Consider the following 24,772-nt stretch of genomic DNA (forward strand, 5'->3'; position numbering starts at 1 on the left):
TCCTGATAAGGACTCTTAGCTACCAATGGCTCAAAAGCAAGTTCTTCCTGCTTTCCACTAGTATATAGGTCACTGGCCCCAACAAGCATTGGAGTTCTCCACTTAAGGGGCTAGAAGAGAGGGTGGTGCGCTGCTTTAAATACACGCTCCATTTGGCCAGTGTAGGCATCTGTGTCATGCCACTCCATGGCCTTTGGGTCCAGTCTTGCACCCACCAGACGATGGGATAGGTGGTTATTACCTCGATCGGAGCTCTTCTGGCAATGTGCTCCCTAGCCAGCAAGGCGTGGTACACAGCAGCCAGTTGCTTCTCTATCAAGGTGTACTGGACCTCTGCTCCTTTCCATAGTTGTGACCAGAATCCAATAGGTTGGTGTGTCCGTTCAAGCCGCTGCCAAAGACACCATCCATAACCATCTTCAGTTACATGAACATCTAGTTCACAGGGCCTTGATGAGTCCACTACATTCAAGGCCTATATAGTCTTGACGGCCCACTTGGCAGAGGTAAAAGCAGCTGCACATCTCATCCCAGTCCCACCTGATGCCCTTTCATACCAACCGGTATAAGGGCTTCAGAAACTGTGCCAAGTGCAGGATAAACACTCTCCAGTAGCCCAAAAGACCCAAAAACTCTTTTAATACTGCCATAGTGGTAGGGGTGGGGAAAGCCTGGGCCTTGTCTATGACAACTTTAGTTTTACCCGACCAGACAACCCCCAGTAATTTCACAGACAAACCAGGTCCCTGAACCTTGTTGCTGTTCACAGCCCATCCTTTTTCCTGTAGATGTTGCAACAGCCTAGGAACTGCCCCTTCTAAATCTGAATGAGAATCAGATGTGAGCGTAATATCATCAATGTAGTGATACAACCACACCATTTGTGGTTTCTTCCATGTGGCCAAGTCCTGGGCTACAAGTCCATGATAGATGGTGGGACTGTGGAAGTATCCCTGTGGAAGGACAGTGAATGTCCACTGCCAGTCTTCCCACACGAAGGCCAACTGTTCCTGGCTTTCCTGTGCTATGTCAATAAAGAAGAAAGCATTAGCAAGGTCTACTACGTAATGATACATTCCCAGCTCATGGGTGAGGGTATCCAGAATACCTGCTATAGAGGGGACAGCAGCATGCAAAGGAGGTCTGACTTTATTGACACTAATTCCAGAAATACTTCATCATCCCAAATAGAAGCCCTATGCACAATTGTAGTCAGTCATCATTCTTTCCTCTCTCCATTCCCTGGTGACTGCTAATCAACTTCTGTTTATATGATTTTGCTTATTCTGGACAGTTCATCTGAATGAAATCAAGCAACGTTTAAAACAACATTATTATTGTAGAAGTAATACATTATATAACCATTATAGAAACTTGGAAAAATCCAGTGAAGAATCAAGACAAAAGAAAAGTCATTTTCTGCTACTTGTGGGGAACAGCTGTGATCAGTCTGGACATGCACCTGCATTGCGTTGCATACTCCTGTTTCAAAATTTGCTTTTCCTCACTTAATAAAATATATGAATTTTCAACTTGTTAAATTGTTTTCTAAAACATGATTTAAAAATGGCTACATATTAATATTTTGTATGAATATAACATGATTCATCTAACTCATACTCTTTTGATGGATAACTACACTATTTCTATTTTTCCCCTGATGATTGTATAACAAATATTCTTGTTATATAAATTGTGGTATTTCTGATTATTTTCCAAGGATAAGTTTTTAGAAATTGAATTAAGTATATGTATTTTGAATGTTTTTGATACAGATTACTGAACTGTCCTCTAAAGAGTTGTATCCATTTACGCTGGTTTCCAGCAGCAAAAAAATGTTTTAAGTTTCTGCAAATTTAAGGAACTAAAAAAGGCTGTATTAATGTTTGCTTGGTATTTCTTTGATTATCAATGAGAATGAAAATGTTTTCATGATTATTGCTCATTTGTATTTCTTTTTTTAATGTCCTGTTTTCCATGTATTTGGTCTAGTTTTATATCTTGGTGTTCACCTTGTTATTCATTTAGAAGTTAATAAGATAATTATATATATATTGTATGTAAATTGAGTCTGTCTTTTTCTTTTACAAATTTATCTGTTTTTCTTTCTTATGAATTACAAAAGTAATAGATGCTCAATGTAAAGATACAGAAAATTATAATACACAAAAATATTGAAGCTCTCCTGAAGTATCCTCTCCAATTGACAATTTGGTGTATACTCCTCTACATGTTTTTTCCTATCCATATTCTACCAATTACATTTCTTTTCAACATTGGAATCATAATACATGTATTGATTTTAATTTGATTTTTCATTTACTATAGCTTATAAATATCTTGTTAACATATACAGCTTTATTTTTTCTTCGATAGTTGTATACCATTATGACTATATTGTTTTTCTAACAGAGTTTGACATTTTCATTGAGTCATTCATTAAGTCTTTTTCATGGCATATTGCTTAATTTTTATCCTTAGAAAGAAAGTTCTCAATTTTTAATGACAATTCTCTGATGGACTATTAAATAGACTATCCTCATTTTAAGGGATAAGCTATGCTGTGTAAGAGCTGTGAACTGCAGAGAAGAGCCTGAAAAACTGCTTTGCAAACAGTGGGGGAAGATATTGTTTTTAAAAAATAAGATATTTGGAAATGACTATTTTAAGAGAGTCAAATTCAGAGTACATTACCATTTCAGCTGGTTTCAACAGCTAATTTTTAAAAGTTTCATATACAGCAATAACCTCTGAGAGAACTCTTCCTTCCATAAAATATTCATGAAAAAATTGATCACTGGGTTAGATGCTGGGAATGCAATGATGAGAAAACAGACACACACATGTACACGCACACACACATAATCCCTGGTCTTACGGACTTTACCATCAAGTGGGGAGACAAACATTATTCCAATAATTACACAAATAAACATACAATAACCCATTGCTCTGTGTGTGACAGAGGAAGACCAGGATGGTGTGAGTTGATTAAGAGGGAGCTGTCCTTGGCGTGGAGCATTTTGAAAGCTACCCTGGGGTGTCAGCTGCTGAGAAATGGGGTTGGAGAGGTGGAGTCTGGTGGCTGGTTAGGGGGTACATTAGTGATAGGGACCTGCAGCAGGAAGAAGGCATGGGGGGGGGCGGCAAGGTGAGGACTAAGTCAAACGCCTGCAGTGAGGAGCATTTCTCTGTTAAAGTATTTAAATTCAGTTTTCATCACTTAAAAATGAAGTTACTACAGACTCAGTGTGCGATCCTTGCTTTCCTGGGGATTCCGTGAACATAGAAGCCCTGGGCTGGAAAAGAAAAGGCAGCAGTTAGGGTGATGTTACTTAAGGCCAGGGAAAGAGGTCTTCTTAAGGAGGAGACAGTGAGGGCTACAAAGAGAGCAGGAAAAATGGCCTTTGAATTTCACAGCACGGAGGTCAATAGCCTTCAGAAATGCTTAAACTGCACTGACATTGTATAAGGGGTCTCACACATTGTCTCCACTGCCTGTGCCTCCTGTCGGCATGGGAGGGTAGAGCTGCTTTAGATCCAGCACAAAGTGCTGGAGATCCCACCCCATTCTCACAACCATCGTGGTGCTGTAAACAAGACCATTTTAAGGTAACACATTTTCCACAAGGCATTTATTACCACATCCTTTGATATCAGACTCGACCAGGCTCATGTTAAAAAACACGAAGCACACGTTTCTTCAGCAATGATGTATGAATCTAGATCTTCAGAACCGAAGTTCTACGAGATGTACTGTTGTCTTTTTAAGATAAAGTGTGTATTAACGGTACAGGAATCTACCAGCTATTGAAAACCACAGGACCTGCATCCCTGTCGTACATTTATTTGTAGAAGAAATATTCCTAAAAAATATCCCATGGAACTGGATGAAAGTAGTTTTCTAAATTGAAATAAGAGTTTATTATCATAACTAACAATTCTCAAGGTAAAAATAGAGCACATAATGCATAGTGAATGCAACAGAAAGATTCCAAAATAGTTTCTATATATCAAGTTCTCTTCATTTGCAAATAGACAATATTTATTAGTCTTTACCTGAATGAATAATTTTTTAAGGCCCTCATAGAGTTGCTCTTCATCAAGAATAAAATTCTACATATATGGGAATAATGTTTAGAAAAGCATTTGACATAATTGAATGTAATTACGCATTGTTAAAATAACAAAACAGTACTACCTTTCAGAGTGTGTATATATATGTGTGTGTGTGCATGTGTGTCATAATTTTTAAAGTTCTAGCAAGGCATAACCTAAAATGTAACTAAGCAACATGTTAACTTTAGTCATACAATATGGTTAAGATCATGACAGTAAGATAAAATATGTCATTTATATACATATATATACACACATACACACAATTTCCTCTTTGTTGATTTTAGGACAATATATGTCATGGTTAATTCTTGCTACATTACATTTTATTTACAGACTGCGAAGTTTAATAAACAACTATTTGATAGTAAATAGTTCATTAGAACTTAACTATATATGCTATACTTTTATGTACATTATTTCATTACAAATCTGTTTTATAATTTCCAATAACAAACCTCAACAGTTTAAGATAAAGGAAATTTCTCCTCTCTTAAATATTGGACCCTGATATCAGATTAATCTTCCTAAAACTCTGATTTCCTCTTAAGTGTCACATACATGATTATTCAGTGGCTTCCCATTTCTTACAGAATGAAGTTCACCTCTTTATTCTGATATTTAAAACATTCCACCATTAATTTGGCCTCTATTTCCAAGTCAGGCTCTTCACTGATTTAGTTTCAGTGAAGTTCATTCTCACCCTGAGCTTGTTCCTTACCTCCAGTAGTGTTCTGCCTCTTTCTCATCTTCAAATCCTATAATCTTTAAAGTTTCTGAAGTTTTGCCCAGTGCTTCTGATGCCTTCCTCTGATGTTGTTGTCATCACTCACGTAGGTAGTCGGTTGTCAACACAGCCACTGTTAGGTACTTTTACTGAACTAGCTCAAGTTTTTAAGACTTGTCTCTTCAACCAATGGTAAATTCCTTGAAGTGTCATTGATGCCTAGCACAAAGTATATAAGCATATGCTAGTACGATCTTAGTTACCTCTGACATTTTGCTTTATTCTTAAAATTTTTCTTTCCATCTATACAAACAGCAAAAGTGAAGGCCAAATTTACTGTTGCTGAAGCATCTGTCATTCTCTTCAAAGCTAATTGATTTTGCTATTTGCTCCATTTAATGATCTTCAGTGTGCAAATGAAACATATACAATCTGGAATTTTCTTCAAACCGGGGACCAATTAATTTAAAGTATTAGCTAAGTTCCTGTCTTTTGTGATAAATGTATTTTTAAAAGTAGATGTTCTTCTCTTTCGGTGGAATATTTTGGATCAATTTATCTTCAATTGTACAGCTTTAAAAAAAATTGCAAAGTCTTCCTTTCATTGGGTATGATGTTTTCCCCTTTTTCTCTGCTTACCCTCAGCACAGGGAAGGAGTTACAGAAGTGGAAGGATACATGCTTTAAAAGGCCGCCCTGGGCTGTGTGCAGAGCTGCACAGTTTAGTGCTGCTTGAGACTATGGTGATTGGGCCTCAGATTCACAAATCCAACGCAACTAATCCAAAACCAGCATGTTTTCTTCTTCCATGTAATAGTAGCAACCATTAAGCACCTCCTATGTCAGATACGATGTCTGCTGCTTTATACATTACCTAATTATCAGAATCAAGTGATCACGGTGCCCTTTTGTATGAGAAAACAGGCTTAGAGAAGCTAGGTAACTTGGACACCTAGTCAGTCAGTGGCAGAGCTAGCGTTTGGATGCCCAGCAGATTCCGGCGCCTCTGCTCTTCCCGCACACTGTGCAGTGTCAGAGCCAGTGCCTGCTAGGACCTCTTGACAGGCCGTGCTGGGCAGTGGTGACTGAGAAGGAGCAGCAAATAATAAAGTGAGCCAGTGTGTCCAAGGAGGCCCCCGACACCTTGCTCCCGGCAGACAGCTCCAGACTTGGTTGTTAGGTACTAGAATTCTGACTACTTCCGTGTCAATGTACACACCAACGGACACCCCAAATGTGGCACTGCACCTTCTGTTACGGAACATGTCTTGATAGGTGGAAAGAACGCTGGCAGTTTTTACTTTTGTCAAGGCCCAGAACAAAAACAACAGCATGGAATAAATCAACACAACAATATGTTTCATATATACGTTGGAATTCTTGGAATTCTACGTGTAGAAGTATATCACAAAAGAAACTTCAGTGAGACTGTAGACTGCTCTTATTGCTGAGTTGACATGAAGATTTCGTGCAGTTCACTTACCTGAAGAGCAGTGGACAGAAGGGTCCTCCAGGGAGGCCCGGATGGGGACGCTCCCCCCCACCCCACCTCGCTCTCCCACAGGGTCTGGTTCGAGTTCTTTCGGGGAAACGTTTGTGACAGCCCCTCAGTGTCACCTCTGACCAGGTCCAGCCACCTGCTCTTCCGGGAACGATGCAGCCGGGCACGGAGTTTTCATCGGGCAGGTGCTCTTTTTCTACGGTAGCTGATAAGGCCCACGGGAGAAGAGCGGCTACGTTCCGTTCCTGTTATTTTACATCTAAGGGAGTTTAATATGCAATAGGCTCTTAGTTAATGCTTTTTTAAAAAATAGTTAATGCTTTTTTTTTAACCGTCTAGTGATTTCTATGCAGATTTAACCGGTGCTTTACATTTAGTTGGGCTGAATTTTATTCATTAGTATTTACCACCAGCCGGATCTAACTGTATTATATATATTAAGGATGACTTGTGATGTATGAGCTTATAACCCAGTTCCCAGTCGTGAGTCATCTTAATCTCAGAGTATTTAACATGCTTCTGTAATTGAGGCTTCTTAGTAACGCTCATTCGGTGGAGGCTGGGTGCGCCTTTCCGTCGCTGAGCAGGCTCTCCTGGACCCCAACCGGCCCAGCCCCGCTGCTGCCCTGCGTTAGAGCCGCGACACCCGTTCCCGCGTCTCTAGGGCGAGGCTGGCATTTTCCCTGCCGCGTGCGGACACTGGGCCCGAGCCCCGCGAGGCAAGCTACTGGGCGCGGTGACCGGGCGTGAAAACCCGACACCTCGCAGGGAGCGGAGCCGGCCAGACTCGGGCCCATGGTCACCCCCGCGCGGCCACGAGACTTTCCCCCTCGGCGAACCAGAACCCGGAGCGCACCCGGCGCCTCCGGGCCTGACCTCCGCGCCGCATGAGGCCTGGGGGCGCCCTCTTCCGGGGCTCTGCGGGGCCTGCGGCCGGAGAGCTGCCGGGTCGGGCCAGCGAAGCCAGCCCAAGCCCTCGCTTCTCTCCCGCGGGAAGCGCTCCGCTGCTAAAGGAAAGCCTCAGCCAGCACGGCGCCGAGGACTCAAGCAAGCCCGCCCGGACAGGTGCGCCCCGGGAGGGCGCGCGCAGCCGCCTGCATGTGGGGCGCCCGTGGGCCCCACCCTAAGCCGCCGCGGCCGGGCTCCGGGTCCTGAGATGCCGGTGAAGTGGCGTGAAGGGTTGGGCTTTCTTTTTTGTTCCTAGAAATGCAACGAACAAAAAAAAAAGTACAACAATCCAAACCCAACCGTGTCGCAGAGCGCCGGTTCTTCCAGTGGGGGGGCTCCGCCGCCGCCGGCCCCGCCCCCCGGCTGTGACCCCGCCCCCCGTCCCCGGGTCCCGCGTCCTCGCTCGCGCGCCGCCCCGCTGGCTGGAAGGGCAGCCAGGGCCGCGGACCCTCCGTTTCTCTGGGCGCGCCGCTGGCGGTGGCTGCGCGCGGCGGGGGACCCCGAGAGGACCCCGCTTCCCTCCCTCGGGTAAAGGCGAGGCCCGGCAGGGAGGCAGACCGAGGCGCCAGGAGACGGCGAAGGCGCGGGCCCCGGCTGGGACCGCGAGTCCATTTTGCCGCTGTGCCCGGCGGGTAACACACGGTCGCCAAGACCGGAGCCCCGGGGTAAGTCCCGACCGCTGGACCCTCTTAGGGAGGGCGCGGGCGGAGAGCTCAGGCTGAGCCTCAGGCACCTGCCCGGGGCCTCCGCCCGTGTCGGACTGCGGCCGAGGAGACGGAGGCCACCACCGCCTGGCCCGGAGCCTGGGGCCTCGGGGCGCGCGGGGACGGCCGCTGACCTAGGAGCTCCTGGTTCGAAGATCCCCAGCCTCTCCCACACGCCTGGCTCTCACCAGGTCCTGGCAGGCTGGCCGTATTTATGGGGACGACTGAAAAAACTGGAAGTGAAGCAGCAGGAACCTGTGCACACAAATGCATAATAGCCTCTTTGTTCTTTCTTTGCAGTGGTTGCCTCCTGTCAGCCACAAGGTGGGAAAACCCGATTGCTTTGCCCTGAGAAATAGTAACCCTGACGAATACACCTGCTTGTGGGGAACAGAGGTAAACTACAATACTTTTGCTTACTTAAAAAAGACTCCCCATTTCTTGAGGCCCAGAACCTATTGAAATTGAACTATATGTAGAAATGTATGTGTTCCCACCCTTATGGGTGGTCTTTGTTCCTTTATATTTCCTCAGTTCAGAAAAGTGGATTCCATATTTATAAATTCTTTATGTGGCAACTATTTGAAATGTATTACAAGCCACATATTTATACTGTGAAGGAAGATGGTCCTCAGCATTTTTTTCCACAGTTTTTTCCTTCTCCCTGCCACACTGCTAGCGCTTGAGTCATCTGACTCCAGACTTTGTGTAATAGTATTTTAAATGCATAATTTCATTTACATAGTCACTCCCTATGGTAGAATTTCATGGAGCTGTTAGCTGATTTGTACATATGCCTTGGACAATATGAAACATTTCTTCAGGCTCTCCTCTCCTTCCCTAAAAATACTGTCTTTTTTGCACAAGCTGATTGTCTCAACCCCCCTGACAAGTTTCCTTTTCATCTGTAGTTGGTCACCCACCCTGCATCTGCCCAGCTTCTGTTCAGATATGCCCATTTCCATGGGAGGGCCTGGTGCTGCTGTCACCTGTAACACTTACTTTGCCTTCCCTTGAGATTACAGTTCAAAGAGAGTCCAACTCTCAGACCTTTTTTGGTTAATAAAATCATGCTCTAACATAACACTTTTCTGTATTTATAGTTGGACGATATTTGTACACATGTAATTAAAGCACCTTACATTTCTATAAGTTTAGCAGTTTACAGAAATGTCACACACTACCGAGTCTTTCCAACATTATGAGGTAGGTACTGTGAAAACTCTTATTCTGTAAGTGCAGAACTAGTCATCAGACTCAGGTATTCAGGTATTCTGTTGTAAGTTCAGGAACTGCGTGAAGACTAGTAAGAGCACATCCATAGGACGGACTGTATTTTAGGAGAATACAGTGATAGGGGAAATGCATGTGATAGAATAGGTGAAAAAAGTGGGTACAATAACATTACTTTCATAATTAAAGAAAAACAAAAGCTAATTGCGTGGGTAACCTCTTCAACATAGTGTCGACTATCTGCATCCTTTTTATAAGGCATTAAATTTTAGAGTAACAATATCTTTGTAAATGTGACTAATACGTATTATTTTATAAAAGAAAACACTATAGCAGGTAAGTTCTTCGTGAAACTTCTTACTTGGTTAATGTTTCTGGTGTTTTACTTTTTTAGCTCGCTATGGTTTTCTTATAATTGACTCCCCTCTTAATTTTTTCCCAACTTTTCATTGTGAAAATTTTCAAATGTGCAGAAAATTCAAATACTACATAAAATATCCTTATGTCCCCTACCTCAATTGAATAGTTGTTAACTAGACCCTTACCAAGTTTTAAGAAAGCATTATTAGTGGATCTCATACTAAAATAGAATACAGTATACTACCTGAGAAAAAGATGAAATATTCTGAGAAGTGATTTAAAAAAAAAATGAGCCCTTTTTAGTCAGCATTTTTCCAAGATAAAATGGATGGCTCTCAGTTTAGTAGAGCTTAGCATGATTTAGTTTGTCTGTAAAATGAGTTTCAATATTTGCTATCTAATTACTCGTTAGGTATTTAGGTACTGCTCTGAAATTCCTAAATTCAAAGATGCCTCAAAGCAGGATGGAGACGTGGGTTAAATCCCTAAGATACAAAGTAAAATATTGGCTTTTCTTTTTGTTCTTTAATGAGATTTGGAGAGAAATCACGGGTAATATTTTGAACCTTATATTATTGTCAGCCAGCCAATGAAATCCAAAGCTTTAATAGGAAAGTTTCTTTTTAATAAACTGGTTTTTATTATTAACATTTTGTTTAGAAGTAAATAAATGAGCACCTTTTGCATTATAATCATTTTCATTTTATCATTTAAAAAAGGACTTCTAGGAGAAAGAAATCTAATACATCATAGCTTTTATTTCTATTTTTTGACTCCTTTCAAGGATTGGCTTTTCCATTTTTAGTATTCTGGTTGTTGTGTTACGGTTTTCATTTGTAGGGACTGTTGCTGCATACTGACTCAAGGTAGGAATTGATTAAGCAGTTTTCATATCTTGCTTGGGTGTGGATATTGAAAACTTACTTTAAAATAAATCTGGTGGTGTTATACAAATATGCATTTATCAAAACAACTGTATACCAAAAAGAATTTCATTGCATGTAAATTAAAAAATATATTAACAGATATAAATATGGCAGGAAAAAGAGGTTGAAAACCAGATTAGTGGTAGACAACTAGGTATATATTCAGCTACTTTCTCTGTTGATATAAAACTTGGAAAAATTTTTAATTGGTGGGAAAATGGAATTTTGTACCTCAAAAAATTTTTTTTGATATTCAGAAATACATTTGAAGGAAGAAATGAATCTTGGAAAATGTTTGTGTTTATATACTTAATATAACATTGGTGAAGTGGAAATTTTACGACTGGTAAACAATAAATTTGTTTACATAGTTTCTTGACTTCCTTAGTGGGAGAAAATTAGTGCAAAGGAAGAGGGGATATTTATGTTAGTACTGTATTTCTTCACATTTGTATGTGTTAGCCACACTGTAAAGGTTATGTGTTATGAAGACTTCCAGATTTTTACTGTGAAGGATATCCTTCACTTAGACTAAAAACCTTTCTATGTATTTTCCTTCAGAACTTTTGAGGCAGTGGATTTGCCAGGGTTTCCTGGATTAGGCTAATATCCCAATTTTCTCTAAAAGTTAGGTGTGGGAGGGGTCACATAGTTTGTCATAGAGAAAATGTGGAGTAGAAAGTTAAGGGAAGAAAAAGAAGAAACTGAGTTTAATTTTAAAGTGAGTAAAAATAAGAATCTTGTAAGCGCTACCACTTAAAATGGAACCGGGTCTCTCCTAATTTCCAAATAGTAAGTTTTTTCTTGGTTCACTTTAAGAACAGTAAGATGAGTATGGCTTTGGGACGACTTTGTTATTTTTTAATTTTCCTGTGTGTGATATTTTTCTTTTTACTTTGATCATACTTCACTACCTTTTTTTTCTTGGCCCCTTATTGCAGTTTTGTTTTTTCTCAGTTTTCTTCAGAGTTTCTCTGCCTTGGGTGCCCTTTTTCTCCTCCTTATCCCGACTACTGGTATCCTTTGTGCTGTGCCTGGATAGGATGCTGGAAATACCAGCCGTACAAGGATGAGCACATCAGGTGCTTTATTGGATGCTGCCCTACTCCTTTCTTCTTTCTCCTGCCTGCTCCAGATCTGGCCTTAGCACAGAGCTCTCAGGTACAAGGTGACGGAGCGGTGGGGGCGCTGAAGTGTGGACCGGGGATGAGGACGGGAGAATCATCAAACATTTCCTTCTCTGGTGCAAAGAATAAGAATGTTCTGTAGCTGCTCATAACTTCTCTCAGCACTGTAACCCCAGTTACAGTTGTGAGTTACAGCCATTCTCTTCCCAGTGCTTTTCAAAAGTTGTATGATTTCTTAATTCACAAAAGATTATTTCAGAAAAATCAGCTTGTCATAACACTAAATTTGACAGAATAATGTTTTGATTCTACATAGGTATCATATATTTATTATACATCTATCTCTCACAACTTAGCATGAAACTGTAAACTAGTCCTACAGGCTCAGCTTCTCTTTCAAATATTGTTTATCTTATACGTTGTAGCTCCAATTGTAATTCTTAAAATCACTGTTAAAAATTCAGTTATTTTTTATTATAAGATGGCCTACAGATTATTAGACCCTTTTTTATACGTTTATTTCTTTGGTGGTAATGTGATTCTATATATATTTATATTACTATGATGTAATGAATGAGGATGTTAAAGTTAGCCTATTTTTGGTTTTAAAACTTTAGGGGTGGAAGTTTTAAAATGTACATTTCAAAATAATAAACTTTTGATAAACAGTATTCTCTAGATCAGGGATCTCAAATGTTTTGGTCTCAGGACCCCTTTACACTTAAAAGCTGAGGATCCCAAGAGGTTTGGTATACCTATGTACTGTAATGTAGATACTCACTGGATTACAGGTGATGGGCAAAATATTTTAAGATATTCATTTAAATTAATATACTAATTCATTTAAAATAACAAAGATAAATGTATTACATTTTAACCTAAATAATTTGTGGAAAATAGCTATTTTTCAAAAACATTTGGGAGAAGAGTAGCATTGCTTCACACATTTATAGATCTGTTTAATAAGAGCTGGAGTCTTTTATCTACTGTGTTACACCTGTTGCAATACATAATTTTGGTTGAAATATACAAAGAAAATCAAATCTGGCCTTGCACAGGTATAGTTGGTGAAGGGATATTTTAATGGACTTTTATGACAGTTGTGAATTTTGATACTATACCAAAGCTCAACAAAGTGGTAGTTTCTTAAAAGGTAGTTGCAGTACAGAATCTGGAATCATTTTTAACACATTGGCCTTTTTGATCTTTTATGCATACGTGATTCATAACATGTATTGGTGATTTGAATCAGTTAGTTCACTGTGCTTTGCAGATCTCCAAATATTCACATATTTCATTGTATAATCTCTCTGACAAAAACATTTTTAAATATCAGCACTTATCTCATTAAGAAGGTCTTTAATTAATGGGAAGCTTATCAAGCTCTTAAATGGCAAATCATTTTTTACAAAATTCTAATTTTCACCAGTACCTCAACTTTTATCATTGCCACCTTTTCCTGCTGCAATAGGCTTATTTTGCTCACTATCAAGAAAGCATCTGCCAGGTACCATGCTTTCAAGTCAAAATGGCATTCATAATAAAAGTTGCTGGTTCAACTTGCAGCCTGATCGCTAAGTGCTTGCCCCCAAGACAGAACCTGCTGGGGTGTAGCAGGGACGCTTTGCATTTAGTTCCTCACTTGTCAGAATACTGAAAAGATGTGTGCACAGGTTCAGGGTGTAATAAGATGGGCAGTTTGTCCTGCTCCCTGGAAAACATCCTTCGGTGGGGCTGGTGGTATGGGATATGGTGACTGGTGGCACACTTTGCCGCCCTGTCCTACCTGCTGCTGTGTTTGGCCCCTGCCCAGGCTCCGCAGCGCACTCACATTGCTTTTACACTGCCGTTGTCAACGTGGTGCGAAAGCAGAGAACACCTCAGTATTACGGAAAAAGTACTGTCCTCAGAGCTTCCCCGGAAAAGCCTCAGGCACACCCAGGTTTTTGCCCAGCACACTTTGAGACCTGATGGTCTACCTGGTACAGGATGGCTGTGATTAGGGTTCTTTTGGCTTAAAGAAAGGAAACTTAATTCTCTAGGGTAGAATGAACTGCAATTCTCATATTTATCACCTATTATTTTAATAACCGTAATCTTGCTTTTGAAACAGTAAACCGTCAGATTTTAATAAAAGCCTGCCTGAGAGAGTATGCTTGGATTTATATTCCTGTGCTTTCTTTTAAATAGCATACCATTTTATAATTGTGGGCCCAGGCTAAAGAGCTCATTCTGTTCAGACACTGAGCAGCTTTGTTTCTGACAGCTCTGTTTTACAACAATCGTGGGTCCTGCTCGGTCAGTCTGCAGTTGTCCTAGCCCTAACCCTGTCTCAGCCACAGTCTGTTGTTGGAAAGCCCACACAAAGGCCTTGTGTGCAGGGAGCTCTACCAGTGAGGAGCATGTTCTGGTCCCAGCAGATGAAATCTGCTTTGGTGTGCATTCCCTTCCCAGATTTCTCACTTATTTCCTTTGTTTGCCTGGTTATTTCAGTGAAAGATATTTTTTTGCCTTCTATTTATTACATAATCTGAGTGGAGGAGTCACTGGAGTAAAAGTGTGTGTTTTTCTTTGGTAGGACGCGATGGAGCTACTTGAGGAAGATCTCACGTGCCCAGTCTGTTGCAGTCTGTTTGATGACCCTCGAGTTTTGCCTTGCTCACACAACTTTTGCAAAAAATGCTTAGAAGGGATCTTAGAGGGGAATGTGCGGAATTCACTGTGGAGATCATCTCCATTCAAGTGCCCCACATGCCGAAAGGAAACTTCAGCTACTGGAGTCAATAGCCTGCAGGTTAATTATTCCCTGAAGGGTATTGTGGAAAAGTATAACAAGATCAAGATCTCTCCCAAAATGCCAGTGTGCAAGAGACACTTGGGGCAGCCTCTCAACATTTTCTGCCAGACCGATATGCAGCTGATTTGTGGCATTTGTGCTACCCGTGGTGACCATACCAGGCATGTTTTCTGCTCTATCGAAGATGCCTATGCTCAGGAAAGGGGTGCCTTTGAGTCCCTCTTCCAGAGCTTTGAGACCTGGCGTCGGGGAGATGCACTCTCTCGCCTGGATACCTTGGAAACTAGCAAAAGGAAATCTCTACAGTTACTGACTAAAGATTCAGATAAAGTGAAGGAGTTTTTTGAGAAGTTACAACACAGTTTAGATCAAAAAAAGAATGAAATCCTGTCTGACTTTGAGACCATGAAACTTGCAGTCATGCAAGCCTACGACCCAGAGATCAACAAACTCAACACCATCTTGCAGGAACAGCGAATGGCCTTTAACATTGCTGAGGCTTTCAAAGACGTCTCGGAACCCATTGTATTTCTGCAACAGATGCAAGAATTCAGGGAGAAACTAAAAGTAATCAAGGAAACTCCTTTGCCTCCCTCCAGTTTGCCCACAAGCCCTTTAATGAAGAACTTTGATACCAGTCAGTGGGAAGACATAAAACTAGTCGATGTGGATAAACTTTCTTTGCCTCAAGACACTGGCACATTCATTAGCAAGATTCCCAGGAGCTTTTATCCGTTATCTTTGCTAGTTGCTGTGCTTGGCCTTCTCATTTTCTTTGGTCCCACCATAGTCCCAGAATGGTCTTTATTTGATGACTTTGTGGCTTGGAAAGACCAGCTCTCAAACTTCAGTTCCTATCTGGCTAAACCAGCTGATTTTGTAGAACAGTCAGTTCTCTACTGGGAACAGGTGACAGAAGAGTTTTTCATTTTCAGTGAAAGATTCAAGAATTTTACTTTGGTGGTGCTGAACAGTATGGCAGAATTTCTGTGCAGATATGAACTATTATAAAATCTGTTTCAAGTACACAGCTCTTTGTCTTTTTCTTAGCAAGAGAGTAGAGTGGTAGTATAGATTTTGTCAGGATTCCAGTTAGATGTTTTCCTTCAGAAGTATTCCTTTCAAAATAATGTCCTACATGTTTTGTTCAAATTAGGGAGCATAAAAGGAAAAATGAGATTTAATAGTACAGTCCTGACCCCTTTCTTTTTAGAGTTATTTTGAAATAAGCAAGTATCCAATATTGGTTGTGTTTATGCTATGAAAAAGGGGTGGCAAGAGCACATGATGTAACCCTGTGTTGAGGTTGTGTAACTCGTTTAAGCATATAATAAAGATGACCCTTGTAAAGCAACTTTTTTTTTTGAGAGTGAACATTCTTTAAAAAAGATAGGGACTGGATTTCCAAATTTTCGGGAGGTGGGGATCTGATCACATTTTCCACTAAAATGTAAACAAACTAGCATTTTCTTGTGGTAACTTTACATTTTCAGGAGGGTGGAGATTTCAGCTTGCTGTTTTCTCCTTAGGTCTTTAAATTTGTCACCAAAGGGATGTGGTGATAAACTGAAAATGTTAGGTGGCTGTACAAGCAAAGGCATTGGCTAAAAATAAAATCTAACATGGCGAGAGCAGGAAATGGGAATGCCGCCTCACTGCCAGCTGGGTATTGCCTGTTACAAAGTATCACAACAACTGTATAACCAAACCGATCCACTCCCTTAAGAGTTTTTTTAAGAAGAGTAAGATTAATTTGACAATAGGTGAAACAGTCTGTCAGCTATTATAAAGTACAAAGTAATCAGCTAAACACTAATGCTGTCCTATCTGCTCACGATGCCCTATTTCCCACAGAATAAAAATACTTAATTTTCTCACTTTGCTTATTATAATTAACATGAAAATACGAAGTGCCCATATCTCAGAACTGCTCTTTAATCTACCTTATTTCTCTCATGGAACAAGACATTCCTTTGAAAACCTCGTGTCTTTACTGCAGTCCTTTTAATTCGGTTAAGAAGAGGTTAACAAGTGGAGACAGGAAAAAACAGTGACAAGTACATTTAAAGTAGAGAAGAGTCCCTCTGGCTATGAGAGGAAAAATCAACTCACGCTGCCAGTCAAGCTATGGCTGCCTCATCCCTAACAGCCAGTTTGTGATTTAGTCACTGAACTGCTCAACTATGACTGTGTTTCCCCGTAAGTCCTGTCTCTGCCAGGACTCAGCAGGGAACAAGTCTGGGGATGGTGAGTGCTTTTCTGCTCCCAGTATTTTTGCAAACATTATAGCAGGTTTCCAGAGAATTTTTTTTGAGGTTACATAGGAAAGAGATCCTTTGGACTCTGTCCTCAGATGTACTGGCAGTTTTCCTGAAACCATCCAGTCCTCTGTTGCTTTTCCCCTTTGTATACTGCAAGTTCCCAAGCAAGTCAACTCTGCAGACACAGCCGTGGGCACACAGTGCACTTCACAGTAGGTCTCTTTTCTGTTGCTCCCCTCCATGTATTAATCATATACAAGTAGCAACATTATGGTTGCAGGTGGGTTTACAAGTTCCTGAAGTCTGTGGTTGACGGAAGGGAGAGAAGGATCAGTGGTCAAGAACTGGTCACTTTGAATGTGGGAGGGAAGATATTCACAAGATTTTCTACCATAAAGTGGTTTCCTGCTTCTTGCTTGACACAGTGTTAGATGGCAGAGACCAGGAATTCAAGATGGTTTGTGGCCAGTTTTTTGTAGACAGAGATGGTGTCTTATTTAGTTTTATCTTAGATTTTTTTATGAACTCAACAGCTTTTAGTACCTGCTGACTTTTTAGATTATTTTAGGCTTCAGAGAGAGGCTCTTTTCTATGAACTTGACCCTCTCATTGATCTCTTAAACCAAGAACACCTGCTACAGCCACGACCTGCTCTCATGGAGGTGCAGTTCCTAAGCCGAAACACTAGAGCTTTTTTCAGGGTGTTTGGCTCTTGTAGCAAAACAATTGAGACACTAACTGGGAGTGTCACAGTGTTGACGGAGCACCCTCCAGCACCAGCCTGGAGTGGGAACTCTCCCCCTCCTCAGGTGACCGTACTTTCTTTGCCTCCACAAAGACCTTCTCAACCATGACCTGGTTTTCCAGTGCGGCTCTAACGGCGCTACTGATAACCAGTCAGGAGTCACCTGTTTTGTACTTGGAAGTCTCTCTCTTATATACCAATTCTTGATGTTTCCCCTCGAAACTGAAACTTTATTATGCCTGAAACTTTTCTTGGAAAAAATGATTGTTCAAAATAATATTTTGGGGTAACCAGTAGAGTTGGGTAGAATGACCAGATAGTTACTGTCCAAATGGAGATATTTTTCAGACTGAAAGAAAGTAAGTACTGTTATAAAGTGGGACAACAGGAATAAACCAACACTGTCCAGGGAAAACTGGAACTAAGGTCATCCAAGCTGTAGCGGGAAATAATCTTAGAGATGATGTTCCATCGTTAGGACTTAGATGCATTTTCCCCTGAGGAGACTCTTTTAGGCTGGCATACAGTAAAGACTCAGTACTTTCTCCTCATTTCCTATGTTCCATATATATTCATTTTAGTCCTTATGATTTGACTACCGATTTTTTTTATTATCCCACTCTATTTTTAAACACCATTAGGGCATATATATTCCATGGCAAACTTTGTATCCTGTTAAATCTTTGGCATGCTTAGTCAACTCCAATTATTAGGATAGGCTACCAGTATGTCAAGGATGGCTGCTCTTGAATCAGTCAATCATTTTCCTCTTTTGTTTTTGGTTGGACCCTAAGCCTAATTCCACTCTGTTGTCACAGATAACCTTTTTCCTTTAAACATGTCATAAATGCTGTTCCACCAAGATTTTACTAACTGAAAGCTGGCTTTAATTTTCAGGGGGAAAATTGTCTGCATATGTTCTTTACTGATAGAATCTAATGTGACATACCCTTTTTGGGGTAAACGCAGACAGACACAGTTTGGGACATTTTCCTTAGTTCAGCAGTAGCCACTGGAGCTATCACTGTTTGCCTTTCCCACAAGACCCTTGGTCCTGGTTACCAAGTACACAACACTGGACAGTATGATGACCTTTAAGGTCTTACACTTTAAAATGTGCCACCCTTCCAAAGAGGTTGAAATATCATTTTGGGAAAACAGACTCAGTTAAATTAGTAGGCTGATTGTGAAGAAAACCTAAGACCCTATCTTCATCTCAAACTGTTTGAAGATGCCTCTGTGTACAACTTTCTTCAGAAGGGAAGTTATCAGTTTTTCAGTTTTGATTGAATCATTAAGATCTTTGGGGAACCCTTCCTAAAAGTTCAAAACCTAAGGGAAAATGGTGTCATTGACTTTAAGAAGAACCATACAAGGTAATAAGATATCCTGAAAATACTAAATGCTTTTTAAAAACTGCATTTGGAGAAAATATAAACTTAGACACAAGATTAGAAATTTAAGTGGGGATATTCTTGTGTGAAAACAGTGCTAGGTGGTTTCCTCTTTGTTAGGTGTTTTAGAAATAGTACTTTTTTTTTCATCTTAATGTGAGTAAAGCATTCTATTTAAACTTCCAGAATAGGTAATTTCAAAACTAGAAGCTCTTTTAAGAATTGACTTTTTTTTGCATCACTAATGAGTGTTCATTTCTGTTGTTCAGAATTTTTTCCATGTGATGGTTGTGACTTTTTCCTATAGTGCTTGCTTCAAAGTAGAGATAATCTGCATAAAGTGAAATTATTGGGATTTGAAGTGATAGGATAAAAACCCTGGCCTTAAAAGGCCGCCTGTAGGTACATAATTGCCTATCTGCCAGTCACTTTCATTCCATGCTCACTCCCCAGTCTGATCTGACCACTCCAGTGTTTTTTGAGGTTGGGAAGCGGAGAAGCCTGAGTGGCTCCTGGGGGTCCTGTGTGTCATCCAGAGGCTCGGATTCCCCACTGGGATTCACCATGCTCAGCTCCCAGGCTGCTCAGTTCTGTCCTCTCTCAGGGTAACAGTACTAAAAATTTGGCTTTGCATCCTCAGATGGCCATATTTTCAAGCACATCCTTGATATGCTACCACACTATCAAGCTCAGGTTATGATCCCAAATTCTAGAATCTTTTTGGTAGCCTTTATTCTATCCAACTGGCTCAATTGGAAAAATGTAGTAGTTGACTTTTAAGTTTTTAAAATGAGTTCTGATTTTCTACTTCCCATTGGTGTCTTCTGTCCTTTTCTTGTGCCCTGAAAGCTCTCGGGGCTCCATCTGGCCTCATGGGGAGCTGAGCACTTGGGCTCGGCTCAGTGACTCCCTGCGAGCGTGTCCCCCACTGTCGTCACCGACCCTGGACTATCCTGTAATTTTCTGAGATGCTCTAACTCTTTTCTCTTTGACAAATATTTCTAGGCCATACAGTAAAGATCTGGGGCTTGGGGATAGGTGAAATGATCTACTGATGTTGAAAATTTGCTGTAACAAACATAATAAACTTTTATGATATGATTTTGTAATTTCATAACTCTTACATTTTATGATTGAGTTTTCTTTGCCTAAAATGAGTTTCTAAATGTGAGCTACAATAACCACTGTATTCCAGTCATAACTGAAAGGAGGCTAGGGATGTCCCCAAGGTTCTTTTTAATCCCATAAAACTACAGATAGTTTAGTTTGCTGCCTGGGACTAATTTAAGCTAGTCTTTTCTTTGTATCTCATAACTAAGTACCGGGGAGAACACAAAGACATAAAAATGCCCTTGATGGTAGATAAAAGAGTAATATAGGTATATCCCTTTGGACATGTTATGTTGTCATTATTAAAGCCAACATATAGCCAGTCTGAAAAGTTCAGGTATATTTTTCTTGAATTCTGTATATCAGATCTATTAAGTTTCCCTGGATATATAAAGTGTTGTCATGACTCCAGAGGAATTTTGGGTCTGGCTCCCCTGCTAGCCTCATTCTAGGGCACAGTGCTTCTATTCTGCTAGGTTTTGGTATGTATGTGATTTAACTAGTTGGGTATAGTTGGCATGGTTATATATGTAACACTGTTTAAATCTATGTAGTGCTTTGCTGATAAGATTACTAAAGCTTAATAACTGATTAAAAATACTGAAAAAATGTAACTGCAGGTTGTCAAGGAATATGACAGGAAATGTTTAAACTGCTGTTATATGTTCTTAGTCATTTGGATTTGCAGGAAACTAGTTTGAGATGAGAAATAAAATATTCTTAATGTGGTAATAGAAACATATTACCTATGAAAACACAATATACATAACATTAATTCATTCAGTAAATATTTTTTGACATCTATTGTTTGCCAAATACTATTCTAGATATTGGAGATACTACAAGGAACAAAAACTATGCCTTCCCTTCTAGAGCTTACTACAATATAATTCATAAACTGACAATGGGTTTAAATTACAATAACTTTAGTCTTTTATTAGTTTATCAAAAGTCACAAGTTCACAGTGCATTTTTAGAAGGAGATAGATCACCAAAATTAAAAAGAATACTCACTAGGAAAGTTTTACTTTCAGAGTGGACTGGCCTTCTAATTTTAGTAAATATTTTAAAGACCTCATCTGGAGACACATCTGTCAAGATCAACTCTGTGAGCCTCTTCTGTTCACTCCCAAAAGGACTAGGACACTAACTGGGATGTCAGACATGTAAAAAGCTGAGTCCTCTATTAGAAATGGAGGCAGGCACATGAAGTTTGAAGAACAGGGATAGGTACCACAGGCAAATTAAAAGCTGTTTGCTTTACAGAAAAGACTTTGAACGTTTTCATATGGGCACCATTTAACTCTTAATTTCTTGACTGAATTGATTTGTCAATTTTATTTTGAATTATAAGAAAATAATGGCAGAAGTTTGCCTTTGCCAGCCACATTGAAAGCTTTGTTCTATCAAGTCATATGCACCTATCACTCCATCTCATATACACAAGTGTGAATCATCGCCATGGCATATTCTCCCACTTACGTTTGTTCCAGTTTCTTTCCATCACCCACAGTTTCATTTCTGATAAGATTTTAACTTACTGTTGAACCTCAATAATTTAACTTTAAGGTGACTGGAAGGTCTCTAACAAAGGTTTTCTAAGGAGTGCTAGTATGGATTTAATGTACAAGGTATAATTACAAAGAGTTCTTAAGTCATGGTAAAGTCAGAATTAATTTGGGCTCCTTTCAAAATATTTCAGAAATCAGGAACTTGAAGTAACATAAGTGGTCAAGGGAAAGCAAGCTTGAGAAACACATGGTTTGGGGACTCAGAAGCTGTTTCGAGTTTGTCTGTGTACTGTTTGTATCTGACGAACTTCAGCTTTGCTGTGTAAGTTCTTTCTACTGGTTTTCTATCACAAATAACAGAAATGGTCACATCACCAGAGACCATGCTAGGCGTGCTCTGACTCTCCTACATTCTATCACTACTTTCCTTCTGCACTGAGCAAGTGGAATCTGACAGCAGGTTCAGCAATGCAGAGGACACTATAGAGGACATTTTTAAAAACAAGCTTAGGAAATTTCATGACCTTGCCTGAGCCAAAGAACCCAAAGAAGAGAGCAGTGTGACATCAAACTCAATGTTTTCCACAAAGGTCAAGAAATCAAGTTGAGATAACAATATCTATTACTAAAAATACTTAGATCTCTGGAATATCAATGACCTAGTAAAAGTGTGATTACTCACCAGTTTTGCCACAGAACTACACTTCAAGAATTATTAGGACTCTACTGAATCTAGTAGAAATGAAAAATTGCACACATTTCCCCCAAAAAATCATCACCTCAGAATTATTAACCTTAGAAAATGCCTTAATGTAATAAAAACAATATGGAACAGGCACAAGAATGGACCCGTAGATCAGAAGAATAGAACGGAGCCCAGATGTAAACCCATGCATATATGGTCAATTAATATACGATTTTCATGTGCCTTCTGATGGGGAAAAAACAACCTCTTCAACAACTGGTATTTGGAAAACTGGAAGGCTACATGCAAGAGAATGAAACTGGAATACTGTGTAACTCCATACACAAAGTAAACTTGAAATGGATTAAAGATCTAAATGTAAGACATGAAACCATAAAACTGTTAGAAGAAAACAGACAAAAATACCTTGAACATAAGCATGAGCAGTTTTTCCTGGACCCATCTCCGCAGGCAAGGGAAACAAAAAAAAAAACAAGTAGGACTACATCAAATTAAAAAGCTTCTGTACAGCAAAGGACACCATCAACAGAAGAAAAAGGCAACCTACAGTATGGGAGAATATATTTGTAAATGGATTATCTGATAGGGATTAACATGCAAAATATTAAGGAATTCATATGACTCAATACCAAAAAAACAAATAACCCAACTATAAAATAGAGGATCTGAACAGACATTTTTCTAAGAAATAAATACAGAAGGCACATGAAAAGATGCTCACATCACTAATCATCAGGAAAATGCAAATCAGAGCCACAATGAAATTATCACCTCACACCAGTTAGAATGGTCACTATCCAAAAGATAAGAAATAAATGTTGGTGAGGATGTGGAGAAATGGGAGCCCTCTTACACTGTTAATGGGGATGTAAATTGAAGCAGCCACTGTGGAAAGCAGTTTGGGGTTTCCTCACAAACTAAAAATGGAAATACCATACAACTGAGTGACTCCACGTCTAGGAATTTACTCTAAGAAAACAAAATCCCTGATTCAAAAAGATATATGCACCTCTATGTTTATTGGCAACCAAGGTGCCCATCAGTAGATGAATGAATAAAGAAGAAGTGGCACATATGCACAATGGAGTGTTATTCAGCCATCAAAAAGAAACAAATCCTGCCATTTGCAACAACCTGGGTGGACCTAGAAGGTATCTGCTCAGTGAAATAATCCAGGTAGAGAAAGATAAATACCATATGGTTTCACTTATTTGTGGAATATAAAAACAAAGCAAAACAAAAAGAACAAAATAGCAGTAGACTCATAGACACTGAGAAGTGACCAGTGGTTACTATGGGGTAGGGTTTGGGGTGGGTGGGTGGGGAGGTGAGGGGGATAAAAGGGCATAAGAATTCTCAGTCATAATGTGAGTTGGTCATGGGATGGTAGTACAGCATTGAGAATATAGCCAATGATTCTGTAATATCTTCCTATGTTGATAGGAATGGCACTAGTGGGGGTAAGGATTTGATAATGTGTTGTTTACTTGAAACCAATATAAGGTTATATATCAATGATACTTCAAAAAATTAAAAATATTTAAAACAAAAAAGAAAATGCCTTAAAGTTTATCTACCCTATGAGATAGATCCAACCACAAAAATCTTTTAATGGTCAAGAAAAAAAAAAAACACCTTACACGGCAAGTGGGAATGAGGATTGAGTATAGCACAGAAAAAGTAGCACCATGAAACACAATAAATAGGACTGTGCCCCCAAAGCTGCAAAGTGTCTAAGACTGGCCTCGCCACACAGAGATCTCAGGTATAAGGCATTCTGCACCTTCAGGTGTCACATCAGCACAACTCCAGAAACCACTTTTGAAAAGTGGATTTTCACTCTGTGGGTTGAGTACAACACACCAAATACCAAGTGTCTCTATTTTATGCTACTCTCCAAACATTTCACACCTGGGTAAGAATCTGAATTTCTTTGGGCTCCCAAGTTGGAAGCTAAATCGAAGAGCGTCCTTCTCATCTTGTAATAAGAAACCCCAAGAAGTCCAGCTGTGATGTCTGTCCCTTTAGGATGAGGGCTGGGACTGTGCCTATACTGGTCTCTATTTCCCCCGGCAATGCTGGCCCATCTAACAGTCTCGACCTAACTCTGGAATGCTATAGTTTCAGTGAACAGGCACTTCGGAAAACAGGAATTATACTAGATCCAAAGATGGAGGAGGATACCTTATATAAGGAGTCTGAAAAAGTTGATTCAGGTTAAAGAATACAGGAAAAACCCAATGGTATTTTTCTATTATTAGTTTACTTGGGTAATCACACACAAAATGAGATTAAAATACCGATGTATGTATATAAAAATACTAACTAGTTGACAGTTACACTAGATTATACATTTAATCAGAGAAAAACAGCCCAGCCAAAACTGGGATATACATGAATTGCTAATAAACATTCAGTACTACAAAAGTGTTTACTAATTCATGTTAAGAGAATAAAGATTCAAAATTAATGTTACATGACTATAATTGATATTAAATATTTACCTCCTTCCCTACTTTAGGAATCATGAAAAAACAGAGGGCAGAAGACCAGGTATGAAGGCAGATGTAACTGGAATGGGAATACGGAAAAAAAGAGTTCCT

The 24,772-nt window shown here is 39.9% G+C and overlaps 2 protein-coding genes across 9 annotated transcripts; both read left to right on the forward strand.

Annotated features, from left to right (window-relative positions):
- The first annotated feature begins 6,757 nt into the window (after positions 1 to 6,757).
- Positions 6,758 to 15,796, forward strand: TRIM13 (tripartite motif containing 13). Of its 8 annotated transcripts, XM_036904832.2 has the most exons (5): positions 7,025 to 7,412; positions 7,552 to 7,960; positions 8,300 to 8,395; positions 11,476 to 11,679; positions 14,224 to 15,796. In XM_036904832.2, the coding sequence occupies exon 5, from the start codon at positions 14,230 to 14,232 to the stop codon at positions 15,451 to 15,453; it is 1,224 nt and encodes a 407-aa protein (XP_036760727.1). In that variant the 5' UTR covers positions 7,025 to 7,412; positions 7,552 to 7,960; positions 8,300 to 8,395; positions 11,476 to 11,679; positions 14,224 to 14,229; the 3' UTR covers positions 15,454 to 15,796. The 8 variants fall into 8 exon arrangements, with proteins under 8 accessions (XP_036760732.1, XP_057345159.1, XP_036760733.1 ...); XM_036904837.2 differs by lacking the exon at positions 7,552 to 7,960 and having other exon boundaries at positions 6,758 to 7,412; positions 11,476 to 11,829; XM_057489176.1 differs by lacking the exon at positions 7,552 to 7,960 and having other exon boundaries at positions 6,758 to 7,412; positions 11,654 to 11,829.
- A 268-nt stretch (positions 15,797 to 16,064) lies between these two features.
- KCNRG (potassium channel regulator) lies at positions 16,065 to 18,310 on the forward strand. The gene is given in 5 exon segments (XM_036904754.2): positions 16,065 to 16,108; positions 16,984 to 17,123; positions 17,126 to 17,229; positions 17,231 to 17,548; positions 17,550 to 18,310. Coding segments are annotated over 5 exon segments (795 nt in total). The 3' UTR covers positions 17,739 to 18,310.
- Positions 18,311 to 24,772: the final 6,462 nt, after the last annotated feature.

The sequence above is a fragment of the Manis pentadactyla genome, chromosome 2 (genome assembly GCF_030020395.1).
Source record: "Manis pentadactyla isolate mManPen7 chromosome 2, mManPen7.hap1, whole genome shotgun sequence".
Classification (NCBI taxonomy): domain Eukaryota; kingdom Metazoa; phylum Chordata; class Mammalia; order Pholidota; family Manidae; genus Manis; species Manis pentadactyla.